This window comes from Amphiura filiformis, chromosome 14, assembly GCF_039555335.1.
Source record: "Amphiura filiformis chromosome 14, Afil_fr2py, whole genome shotgun sequence".
Lineage (NCBI taxonomy): Eukaryota > Metazoa > Echinodermata > Ophiuroidea > Amphilepidida > Amphiuridae > Amphiura > Amphiura filiformis.
This window is the reverse complement of record NC_092641.1, coordinates 63311004-63324346: the sequence shown is the minus strand read 5'-3', so window position 1 is coordinate 63324346 and position 13343 is coordinate 63311004. Positions and strand designations below refer to the sequence as shown.

At 38.8% G+C, this 13343-nt stretch overlaps 1 protein-coding gene across 1 annotated transcript in view; it reads left to right on the top strand.

The window, feature by feature from the left end:
* The window catches only part of LOC140170430 (GA-binding protein alpha chain-like), a 39764-nt gene that overhangs the window by 3843 nt on the left and 22578 nt on the right, over positions 1-13343 (top strand). The window contains exons 3-4 of the mRNA XM_072193800.1: positions 26-109; positions 688-804. Coding sequence (XP_072049901.1) covers positions 26-109; positions 688-804 — 201 coding nt within the window. The remainder of the gene's footprint in view (positions 1-25; positions 110-687; positions 805-13343) is intronic.

Genomic DNA, 13343 nt, shown 5'->3' with positions numbered 1-13343 from the left:
TTGTTGATATTTTGCTTTTATACAGGTGTTAAACCTCGTCTGAATATAGTAGACATCGTGAAGCCTATCATTGAGACAGTAGAAGTACCGGTAGAAACAATGGAACATGGTAAGAACCAGACTTGTAGTTCCTGTACTCGTACCTGTACTCGAGTCCCAATTTCCGTACCTGTACTCGCACCCATGGCTACGGACCCATGGTCAGGGACCTGTACCCGTATTCATGGCGGGTCCCTATACTGCAAGTCTGTTAAGAACCCCAGTGTGTAACTATAGGGTGAAGTTTTCATTGGTTATGTGTTACTAATCATTCACATGCTGTGGGGAATTTTGATTGACAGGATCGTCAGAAGTGAACTAGTTATTTCTGCCTTTTATCATAATCAGTTCGACCCCTGATTCTAATTTGGAAAAAAAAAGAGCAATATAAATGCATGGACCTCCAAGAAAAAATAATAATCATACACAGTGTATAAAATAGCGCCCCTCCGCGTGTCCGAGATGGGCTATTTTGTTATCTGATGTACTATTTCTAACATCTATTCTGATTGGCTACTTGATCTGCATATATTTCTAACATCTTTTCTGATTGGCTACTTGATCTGCATATATTTCTAACATCTTTTCTGATTGGCTGTTTGATCTGCATATATTTCTAACATCTATTCTGATTGGCTACTTACACAGATATATCAGCACCAGGTGAAAGTAAATTACAAACAGAAGAACAAGTGGAAGAGGTGACTAGATGGGTTGTGTGTAATAACTACAGAGATGAACAGGAGAAATACAACATACCGTTTGGTAAGTGATCATGGACGAAAGAGATAACAGACCGCGTATGATCACTCAAAGTCTCAGCATCATCCGATAATGAGGGCGGATTGTTCCATGAAATGCGACAAGCGAGACTACTACGCACTTACTGCGTATTTTACGGTCTATTATTGCGTGTCGCGAAAGCATGCAACGCTATATTGCGATATCTGTGAAGGCACGCATAACACTGGCGTGATTGTTAGACACTGACGCACGGTCGAACAATCGGTCCTCATGAATATGCGAGAACTCACAGCATACAATGCATGGGGGCTTTGACTGGTTGTACACTGTCTGTTACTCTTTCGTTCATGGATATACCATAAAAAACTTGATAGTTAGCATATGTGCTTACTATTGAGCGCTTTTGAAACATGCAAACATGAAGAGCCCCATCCACAAACGTGTTTTGGGCAAATCATCGATACACAAAGTACACGGTATATTCTCGTATAACATTCAAAGCCAGCCATCCAATATATAATTGCCAAGGAGAAGATAGGTACAGCATTTGCTCATATTGTAGCAGCGTACTACTGATGGAGGTGGTCACAATGTGGAGAGTGTGTAATAATTACAGATACGAAGAAGAGAAATACAGCATACCATTTGGTAAGTGATATATCGAGGGGTCAGTGACACAAAGACGTAACTCCATTTTGGTCATTCTGAGAAAAATGAGTTTAAAGATAATGGTCCACATTGACTTATCTAATTAAGTCTATGTTTCACTGGCCATTGATTTCAATGGGGTACTAAATGGAGTTACTTCTGTGTGTTTATTGGAAAGTGCTCCTGAACATTTTGATATCAAAATCTCATTTTCGCAAAAAAATGGAGTTACATCTTGGTGTCACTGACCCCTCGATATATTTTGAGCCAAAATGTTCCCAAAACATTTTGAGCAAAGTTGTTGAATTTGGCCAAAAATTGGGTGTGGGTATAGAGATGGGTCCTATTTTGGACGAAAATTTATATAAAAATGAGTTGTACTTTCTGACTCTCGGAGGCACGTTGGTACTGAAACCACTGGTAGGTGGAATAGTGTTAGTCAATATAGGAATCGTTGGGTGGGATATAGATTATTTCTAGAACTCATACACGACCAGGCTTTTGAATCAAGCCATTTACAGGTGCCGAGACTACTTGGTGGGTTGTCCTCCATAGGATACCGCAGGGGTATTTTAACAAGAGGTGTGTGGTGACAAAAAGTTAAGGGTGTTATATGCTTTATTTAAATTTGGTATTGGAAGGCTGGTTGATGCAGCCTTTCAGTAGGTCATTCTACTGCTTGATGGTCCTGAGGAAGAATGAGTTGATGAAAGGGTCCAACTTGGTGGTGTAAATTTGAAACTTTTGGTCGTGTCCTCTTCTTGTCTTGGGAGTGATGTAGGTGTTGGCGATGTCCAGGTCGCTGTGATGGATCTTGTATAAACCCAACCCACATGGTCCAGCTCTGGTAACATAAACCACAGCGTCTGTGCATAAACACCCAAGGCTGCATTTTAATGAGGTAGCATCATAGCCAGTATTAAAGTGCATAGTTCATTGTATATTCCAAATACGGTAGACCATTTTTTTCATGGATAGCTAGCTGTTGGATCAGAATAGGATTGGAGGATTTTCCATGGTCAGAGGGATTAGAGGGATGATAAATTAAAATGGTTTAACTAAAGTAGACTAAATTTCACCTTTTTTGGGGCAAGATTGGTGCTATGAGGGTGTGGGTGAATGACAAAATGGAATATGCACCAGGTTCAAACCACTTCCCCCCCATTGCATTAGGCAGGTAATGAAGGGGAGGGGAGGGGTTAGGGGAGGTGGGAGTATGTATGTACTCCTCCCTCCTCTCTTGTCTTGGGTAGTGAGATTGAAAGGGGAAGGGAGGGATTAAGAGGGAGCAGGGATGAATTTCAAATAGAATATGCAACAGGTACAAACTAGTAACCACACTCCTTCCTCCGATTGTGTTGGGTAATGAGGGGGAGGGGTTTAGAGGGGGGGGGAGTGAATTTCAAATGAATGCCACAGGTACAAACAATTTTCCACCCTCCCATCATGTTAGGCAATGAGGGGGAGGGGAAGGGTTAAGAGGAGGGGTGGGGATGAAGTTCAAATGAAATGCAGCAGATACAAGCCACTTTCCTCCCTCCCATTGTGTTAGGCAATGAGGGGTAGGGGAGGGGTTGAGAGGAGAGATGGGGAATTAATTTTAATTGGCATGTATGCAACAGGTACACACTACACTCCTCCCTCCACCCCTATTTGCTGGGGGAGAGGGAGGGGTTGAGAGGAGGGGGATGTATTGGGAAAATGAATTTCAATGCAACTTGCAACAGGTATAAGCAATGATAATTATTACTGTCATATTTTTCTGTAGTGAATACAATTACAACAGTTACACAGTCACAATATTTATAATTATTTCTCAATTTCTGCTTTAATGATGTTCACTCCTGAAACAGCTATTAAACAAGCATGCTTTGTACTTAAAAATGTACTGCTTACATTATATTGAATACTACCTACTGTCCAGACCTCCAAGTAAGACAACTCCTGATCCTTCTAATGGAGTTGATAGGATTGCTGTGCATCCAGGGACCCTCACATTTGTAAGAGCATTTGGCTCATGGACCTGCTTTATTTTGAGGCTTGTCTACCATGCATGAAAATACAATATTGAATCTATAGGCATTTTGGGTGAATATTTGAATGACTAGTTTAAGGGGGTACTACACCCCTCGATAAAATAGTGTCTATTTTTGCATTTTTCTCAAAAACTAATAACACAATGGTAACAAAAGTTATGTATATTATAGGGGCAAGGAATCCAATTACTACACTGGAATTTCAGTGACCCAAGACAAGCTGTTCGATATTTATGATAAGAAAAGAGGTACCACTAGAATGTACCTCATTTCCTATCATATATACTGAACCGCTTGTCTTGAGTCACTGAAATTTCAGTGTAGTAATTGATTCTCTTGCCCCAATAATATACATAACTTTTGTTACCAGTGTGTTATTAGATTTTGAAAAAATCAAAAATATCATGAATTACCACAGGGTGTAGTACCCCTTAAACAATTACAGAAATATATTTGAATATACTACAACAAAAAGTTCATTTCATTTTGCTACCACTAGTTTCATGCGCACTGTACATGGCGATCATCAGACAAAATACAATTTTTGACTTTATCGCCCTGCACTACAACGTTCACGCAAAATTTGAGAAATGATTACAATTTATAAAATCTTAAAATCTGCCAATTTCTAAACCTGCCAAAATATGTTAGACCCATAAGATGTGTAGCAGTTTTTGAAACTTGAATAAAAGAAACTGCAAATGGTTCAAAAGAGTTCAAATTGCAATAAATTGCTGCTATACTGTGGTTTTTTGCCACTTATCTCATGTGACACAATTCCTGCATTTGGTCTCATATATAACTGAATACATTATAAAGATAAAATAGGCTATTCCAGTTGAAGTCCATACACCCCCTATGGAAGGCATGACCTTAATCTCCCACACAGGGGTATAGATTTCAAATGGAGTCATCCATTCAGGTAGTCTCATTTGAAATTCACACTCCCTGTACAGGCGATTAAGGTCATGTCTTCCATATGGGGTGTATGATTTTCTAAGAGCCCAATAAAAATTCAGTACATATCACAAAAGAAGTCTAGAACCCTTAAAATGATTTATATAGATATAAGCAATTGAATACCTGAGTGGAAGAAGGGCCCAACTTCATTTTTTTTACAAAAAATGAGTTAGACCCAACATTTTATTGCCAGCAGACTGCTCTTCCTTGTGTGTAAAAGATGAGTCAAAATCCACTCTCTAAATAATCTTCCACGTATATTTAATCATGGTTTTCATGGAAGAAAGGCCCAACTCCATGGAGTTGGGCCCTTCTTCCACAAATATTGTGTTAAAGAGGAATTTTGTTCATCCATGAAATCTGCTTTACATTGCAACAAACTTTCTTGCTAACATATTTACATGCTTCTACTTGTGCAATTAATGGATAATTATCAAATTTCTGTAGCTATTTATAACACATCTGCTTACAGAACTGGCACTTGCAGTATATTAGTGGAAGAAGGACCCAACTCCAGCTCGTATTAAGACCTGTACCGTTGCCATGGAAATATCATATATAATTTCAAATGTATAAATATTGTATGTTCATGTATTGAAGGTCCCCTGAAGATGAAAACATTGTGTCTATAAAACTTTTCCAAATATTAAGTTTTTTCTCAATATCTCAAAAACAGTTTTGATGGAGTTGGGCCCTTCTTCCACTCAGGTATTCAATTGTTTCACAGTTCAATTTACTGTGTCTAAATTTGCTTATATCACATTGTTAAAACACAATTGATTTTCCATAAATAATACAGATGTATTTATCAGTTTTCTGTCCGAATATGAATTAAAGTGTACACTACAAGATTCCTATTGGGGTTGCCTGCACAGGTACACCATCGCTGAGGTACCTGACTGGTACACCAGAGTACCTACACAGTACCAATGCTGCTACTGCACAGGACCCACCAGCAGTGGTACTACACTGGTACTACACTGGTACTACCCAGGTACTGCACAGTACCAGCCAAGTACCTTGGTGAACATGTACCTGTGTAGGCCGCCCTAATAGTAATCTTGTTGTGTATAATTATTATGTTAAACAAGAATAATAAAACAATAACTAGACAAATAACATAAATAGTACACACAAATAGTATACACACTACATGAATATGCTGTCTGAATACACATAAACAAGTATAAACTGATACGTTTTTAGGATCACATTGTTAAAACACAATAGGTTTCTCATATAATCGTCACAGATGTTTATATGTTTTCTGTTTGAATATAAATTACACTGCACATATCATCATTAAACAGGAATTGTAAAACAATAACTAAACAATTAAAGCGTTTAACTTCAACACTGCACTACGATGTTGTGCCGCCCCAATGGGCATTTTCGGTTATCCCAAATAGGGCCTATTTGAAGAGGAGGCGGCACAACATCATAGCAGTCTGTGATGGCATCTCGTCAAGCACATGACATCATCAGATATGACTATCCCGATTGTAGACAACTGTCATCAGAGCATGACCATCTGCTGAAAATGTTAGTCGATCTAGATAGCAAAAAGCGTTCCAGGTGAGCTAAATATATTAGTGTTTTATCTACCACTATGCATGTATATTGACTTGTATAATAGCAAAACAACTATTATAAAATGTAAATTGCCGAAAAATCCAAAGGATGCGTTGCATGGTAAAGAGTGTGAAGCCACCTGCACCTGTGTCACTCATACTGAGAATGATCGGGGCTTGGTTGAGATTGATTGCATTTGCCAAGGTGCGATACTTGAACTTGAACAAACTTGATACATATACACTGAACAGCGCATCCTTTGGATTTTTGGCCGGGAATATACATACGATACATAATTACAAATGACAGACCAGTCAGTAGCAATTTCAGATCAGAAAGCATCAACCTTTGACTACATATGTCTAGGTTCTTTCTAATATAAAATTATAATCATACAATGTATATTATGTCTTATAAATAGTATATATGCACACTACATTTAAACATATATATGCACAACTTTTCTGTCTGAATATACATTAAAAAGTAGTAATTAGTTTGGGGATCACGACTGTTAAAACACAATAGGTTCCCCATGTTATAAGTTACACAAATGTTTGAAGTTTTCTGTCTTTTCTTATGTACATATCATCATCTTATACAAGAACAAAAAACAATAACTAAACAATTACAGAGTTTAACTACACTGTTACAATTATATTTTTATACATTTTCTGTCCGAGTATGAATTAAAGTGAATAACTGTATATCATCATATAATTAACAAGAAGTTAAACTCTTTAATCAATAAAACAATAGCTAGAAACATATCACAAATAGTATGCACACTATATAAACATATATACAAACTTTTTTGTCTGATACATATATTAAAACTGAGATATTGAGGGATCACTGTTGTACAATCATCACAAATGTTTTTCTATCTGAATATGAATATGTACACTATATGCATTATATTAGTCCATGATATCCGTGATAAAAGTAGTGAACAAAAGCGAGAATAGTGTTACTATATGTTGCTGGGATGTTTTCATTAAGCATTAGAGCTGCAGAATAGCAGGTTTGATATGCGTAATTGTGAATATATAGGCAGTTCGCGATATCCGTGATAGATGTAGAACAAACCAAGCATAGAGTTCAGGAAGTCCATATATTGACAGCGATCCAGAATATCGGTGCTCAAACCACTTAACCTTCAAGTGAACCATTTCAGTCGTCTCCCTTCATATAGCCACCATGTTCGTCTAAAATCACACTATTAATGTACAATTGGGTTTTCATTCAAGTATACACTACAAGATTCCTATTGGGGCCGCCTGCACAGGTACACCATCACCAAGGTACTTGGCTGGCACTGGGTAGTACCAGGGGAGTACCTGTGTAATACCAGTGTATTGCCGCTGCTGGTGGGTCCTGTGCAGTAGCAGCAATGCAGCATTGGTACTGCGTAGGTACTCTGGTGTACCAGTCAGGTCCTTTGGTGACGGTGTACCTGTGTAGGCAGCCCCAGTAGGAATCTTGTAGTGTAGAATACACTCTGCATGCTATACTTGCAGAACCTTGACCTTTTTATCAAGTTCACAAACATTAGGTTTGCAAGAATGTCCGGGGTGGAGGGGGGTGGGGTGGCAATTTGGGATTTTGGAGTACATCCTAAAGTGGATACATGTAAGGCCTAAAAAAAATTGTTTGATTGGCGTAACATGAAAAAAAATTACGGTAGGTCGGTAGAAAATTAAAAAAAATTTTTACACACATTGTAAGCTGAAAATCACAATTTTTTTCTTTTTTTCTTAAATTTTAATCTTTTTTGATATTATTATTCATTTTTGCAAAAAAATAATAAAAAAGTCTAGGTCAGGCCTATTGTTAGGGTGGGTCGGTTATGCCAATCAAACAATTTTTTTTTAGGCCTAAGAAACTATTTTTGGCATGGCATTTTACAAATTCATCCTCCTTGCACATTTAGGTAGATATTATCACACAGCCCATGTACCTTCTGTTGGTCATTGGGATAAGAAAGCGACACAATTTCATCAATTGTTTCACATCACTTGCAGATATTAAGAAACAGGTTCAAATTTAACTTTAAGGCCACACTCACACAAGTTTTGTTTATCTTTGTCATAATTTTGGCACAATTGCAACTGTTACAGAAAACTTGTTAATTACACATGAATCATTCCCTTCTCATATGGAGAAAGACTGGCGCATTGAATTTCATGCTCTGCTTCTGTTCCAGTTCATTGATAAAACATGATACAATGCGCACTTGATTTTGGCATTTAATTACGATCAACTGGCCTTATAATGAAAATTGTCATCAATCTCGGATGATGCCACAATTGTATAATGTTACACTGTGACGCCTACATGTAGCAGTCAACCGCAACTTGTGTGGCAATGAAAATTGTCATCAATCATGATGACGGCACACTACACTGCTGATGTCTGCATGTAGCAGTCAATATTGGAACATGATCATAATTGATGCAGAAAATAACTTTCAAACTTCTGTGTAATTGAGGACTTAAAAACTGAAAGAACATAATTGCCAAAATGATTACAATTTGTGTCACTTTCCTTTCTAGAGTAAAAAAGGTTCATTATCATAACCAAATTAAACATACACTACAAGATTCCTATTGTGGACGCCTACACAGGTACACAGTCGCCAAGGTACCTGACTGGTACACACAGAGTACCTAAACAGTACCAATGCTGGTACTACACAGGTACTCCATTAGTACTGCCCAGTGCCAGCCAAGTACCTTAGCGATGGTGTACCTGTAGTGTATCAAAGGGTTAGTGTAAGAATGCCTCATCTGCAATAGCTGCCAGGTGTCAAATTGTAAAATGTGTACACTACAGAATGCAGAAATTGTCATAAGTACATGTATATAGGGCAGCTATTGCAGATAATACCTTCTTGTACTAACCCCTCAAATCTGTCCTCTTAATGGGTTTTTCTAGTTGAAATCCATACACTCCCTATAGTAGACATAACCTTAATCTCCCATATACGAAGTGTGAATTTCAAATAGAGCTACCCGAATGGGTGACTGCATGTGAAATTCATACTCATTTGTGTGGAAGATTAAGGGCATGTCGTCCATAGGGGGTATATGGAATTCAACTGGAATAATCCAATGATAATTGCCCACAGGGCTATACCTTAAATTCGCTGTCACAGTGCACGTTAGAATATGACTGTTGCTAGGTCAACTGGATCACGCTTTCTTTGTTACGAACCACTGATCGATATGATCACAACACAAAGCCTATGGCATATCAAAATTTGGAACAGGTGTATGAGTCCAGTCTTGGGAAAGTAACCAATGATTACTAACGTGCACTACGAAAGCGAATAGTGGCTGTGTTCAAATCTTTGGTATTGCATAATAACAGTTTTTGTAACTCCTATTGTGAGGTTCCAGACTTGACCGGGCCTATTGAAATTGTGACAAATGGAATATATTATACTCTGCTCATTAGCAAACAAAGTCAGCTCATTAAAACAAAACCCTTTCTCGGAATTTATTCTGTGTTGCACTGTTCAGCAATACGACCTGTCAATGACATTTTGAATAATTCACACGTAATGTAGGTGTAATTCAATCCATTTTACACAATAATGGGCCATTCCATTTAAACTACACACTACCCCTGTGGGTTTTGGAAGTATCTGCCACAGGGGGAGTATGAATTTCAGATGGAATTAGCTCATCTTTATAGGCAGCTCCATTTGAATTTCATCCACCCTCTGAGAAAGCTTCAACCTGAATCTTCCACTGAGTGAGAGTGAGTTTCAAATGGAGTACGTTGCTAATGTGTTAATTCCATTTGAAATTCATACTCCCCCTGTGGAAGATATTTCCAAAATCTTCTACAGGGGTAGTGTGGATTTTAAATGGAATGGCCCAATGTGGCTGTCAAACACATGTTTAAGTTGTCAAAATGTGGATCCTAATAATAGGAGTAAATACTCTTAATAAAGCTATTGTTAACAGTATGTAGAGTAGACTCATATTGGACTTTGTCATTTTAACATTTGTTTGAAAATTTGCTCTTTTCAGAGTCTTGGTTGAGCAGCAACATATACATAGCTTGCGGCACCATCACATTGGGCTGTTCCATTTAAATTCCACACTACCCCTGTGGAAGATTTAGCTGAAGTCTTCCACAGAGGGAGTATCAATTTTGAATAGAATAGACAATTGGGTAACTTCCATTTGAAATACTCACACCAGTTGTGGAAGATATAGGTAAAACCATAATATAGAGGGAGTATGGGTTTCAAAATGATTAACCCTGACCAAATACATTCAAAAAACATACTCCCTCTGTGGCATATAATTCCAAAATCTTCCACAGGGGGAGTATGGATTTCAACTGGAATAGCCCAATTTGTCTTCATTCAGCTCAAAAGGGATGATGGATAGGATGCCGCAACCTGCCCACCATGTATGATGATCTGCTGACAATACCACCCCATCAGGTGTTCAGGTGATGAATGCCGAATGAATATGCAGTGATGGGTGTTGCAAGCTACGTTTCTGCTCAACCTAGACTCTGAAAAGTGTAACTTTTTACGCAAAACTACATATGTGACATGATCAAGGGGAATGAGTCGCATGTTGACCCTGGTCGAAAATGAGTCTTGCATATGTTTCTAAAGAGGACATTTAGAGCTTTCAGAAACTGAAAACCTCATGTTGATATGACTTTTCGTTGCGAAGTTACGTCAATTTATCAATTGCTGAAAACAATATAAAACAAAAGAATTTTAACACTTTCTTTGCCAACATCTCAAAATCGATATTAGTGACATCCAACTCATTTCCCTTGATCGTGTCACATATGTACTATTATTATTATTATGCAGTACCATAGATTTGAATGAACCATTCTCCTTATTATTCCTAATCAAGTTACATATTTGTTTGCCATGATTGGTCTCAAATTTGTCTTTGGGTTTAGCTTTGGGTTTTTTTGCTCAATTTCTTTGCCCAGCAAGTTCTCTCATTGGGATGTTCTCTTCCTGTCCTCCACGTTTACAACATGGGCACTTTACTCCATCAAATAAATACCCAGCCAAGGTATACAGAAATGGATTGATGGTGGAATTGATTGGCAGGACGATTGTTGCTATCCAGGCATACGCCGTAGGGCTTACTTCCACCGCGCCAGCCTGAACAAGAATCGAAAGAATCCCAATCGGTACCCAGCACAAAAGGTCTGTGAGGACAAGGAGAGACATCTTCATAGCCATGCGTGTTTCTTCTTTTGATGTTTGTGAACGTCCAGAGGCTCTGCATGTTTTTTTAGCAGTAATGAATATGGATATGTAACAGAAACCCACTATTAAGAAACAGACCAGGTTTAAACCTGTAAACATTGCGATAGATAGGTACAAGGAGGCTTTGCTATAGAGATGTGTATTCTGTGTCACATGGTCACGTTTGACGTCTTTCCACCAAGTGTAGGCAACATCAGTGTGAACAGTGGCAGTACTTTCATTGTAAACCTTGAATTGGGAAATGGGAATCCCAACACATATCTCTGAGGTAGTATAGGCTATAGATTGAACACCTGCTAATACAAACGTGGTGATGCTGAGGCTGAATGCTATCAGCCACAACACAGCCACTAGCTTACGTGCTAATCTGGTTCCCAGACGTCTGCCTCCAAATGGGTACCTGATACCCAGAAAACGGTCTATGCTTATAAGAGTTATAAAGAAGGCTGAAGCCTCACTAGATAAAACAGATAAGGCTCCTGCAAACCTGCATAATACACTTCTTCGCCAAGATTCAGAATGTGATGGGAAAAAATCCATATAGTATGCATCTGCTGAAAGCAGAATGATCATGTACATGCACATTGTCAGATCAGATATTGAAAGGTTTGTGATAAGAAGAAACTGGACCTTATTACTTTCCCGTCTATGTTTGAATCTGGTGTAAAGAGCAGATATATTGCCAAGAATGCCAAAAACACTCAAAAACCACATAAGGATTTGAAGGAATTCATAGTTCAACATACGTGCACATGTTAGGAATGGGGAGCGTGGCTCTTCACTTTTACACTGGACAGATGTATAACAACATGTTGCAGGACTAGTGACAAGCAAGGTGGCATTTTGATTCATCCCTGAAAATACTTCACTGTGTATCCTGAGCAGTGGATTTTCTTTCAAGATAAGTGTCTTTAAAGACTTGCACTGAGATAGCATTGGAATTTGATCCAAACTATTCTCAGACAGGTTTAAATACTCCATATGAGTCAGGCTGTGAAAAATATTTGCTGGAAGATAACTAAGATGGTTATGATTAAGGCTCAGTTCTCGAAGATTGGTTTGGTTTTGAAATGTGCCAGGATGGAGAAATGCTAGCTTATTGTTGGATATATCCAGAACAAATAGCCTTCTCAATGATCTAAATGCATTGAATGATATCTCACCTAATGCATTGTGATCCAGGTATAACCACACCAGTCCTTCAAACACACCAGGTTGTATCTCACATATTGCATTGTGATCCAGGTGTAACCACTGCAGACTCCTCAGTCCTTCAAACACACCAGGTTGTATCTCACCTAATGCATTGTGATCCAGGCGTAACCACGTCAGACTCCTCATTCCTTCAAACACACCAGGCTGTATCTCACCTAATGCATTGTGATCCAGGTGAAACCTCGCCAGACTCGCCAGTCCTTCAAACACACCAGGCTGTATCTCACCTAATGCATTGTGATCCAGGTGTAACTCCCACAGACTCCACAGTCCTTCAAACACATCAGGCTGTATCTCACCTAATGCATTGTGTTCCAGGTGTAACTGCCTCAGACTCACCAGTCCTTCAAACACACCAGGCTGTATCTCACCTAATGCATTGTGTTCCAGGTGTAATTCCCTCAGACTCATCAGTCCTTCAAACACTTCAGGTTGTATCTCACCTAATGCATTGTGTTCCAGGTGTAACTCCCACAGACTCCTCAGTCCTTCAAACCCACCAGGCTGTATCTCACCTAATGCATTGTGAGTCAGGTTTAACTCCTCCAGACTCATCAGTCCTTCAAACACTTCAGGTTGTATCTCACCTAATGCATTGTGTTCCAGGTGTAACCGCCTCAGACTCACCAGTCCTTCAAACACACCAGGCTGTATCTCACCTAATGCATTGTGATCCAGGCGTAACCTTAACAGACTCCTCAGTCCTTCAAACACACCAGGCTGTATCTCACCTAATGCATTGTGATCCAGGCGTAACCTTAACAGACTCCTCAGTCCTTCAAACACACCAGGCTGTATCTCACCTAATGCATTGTGATCCAGGCGTAACCTTAACAGACTCCTCAGTCCTTCAAACACACCAGGCT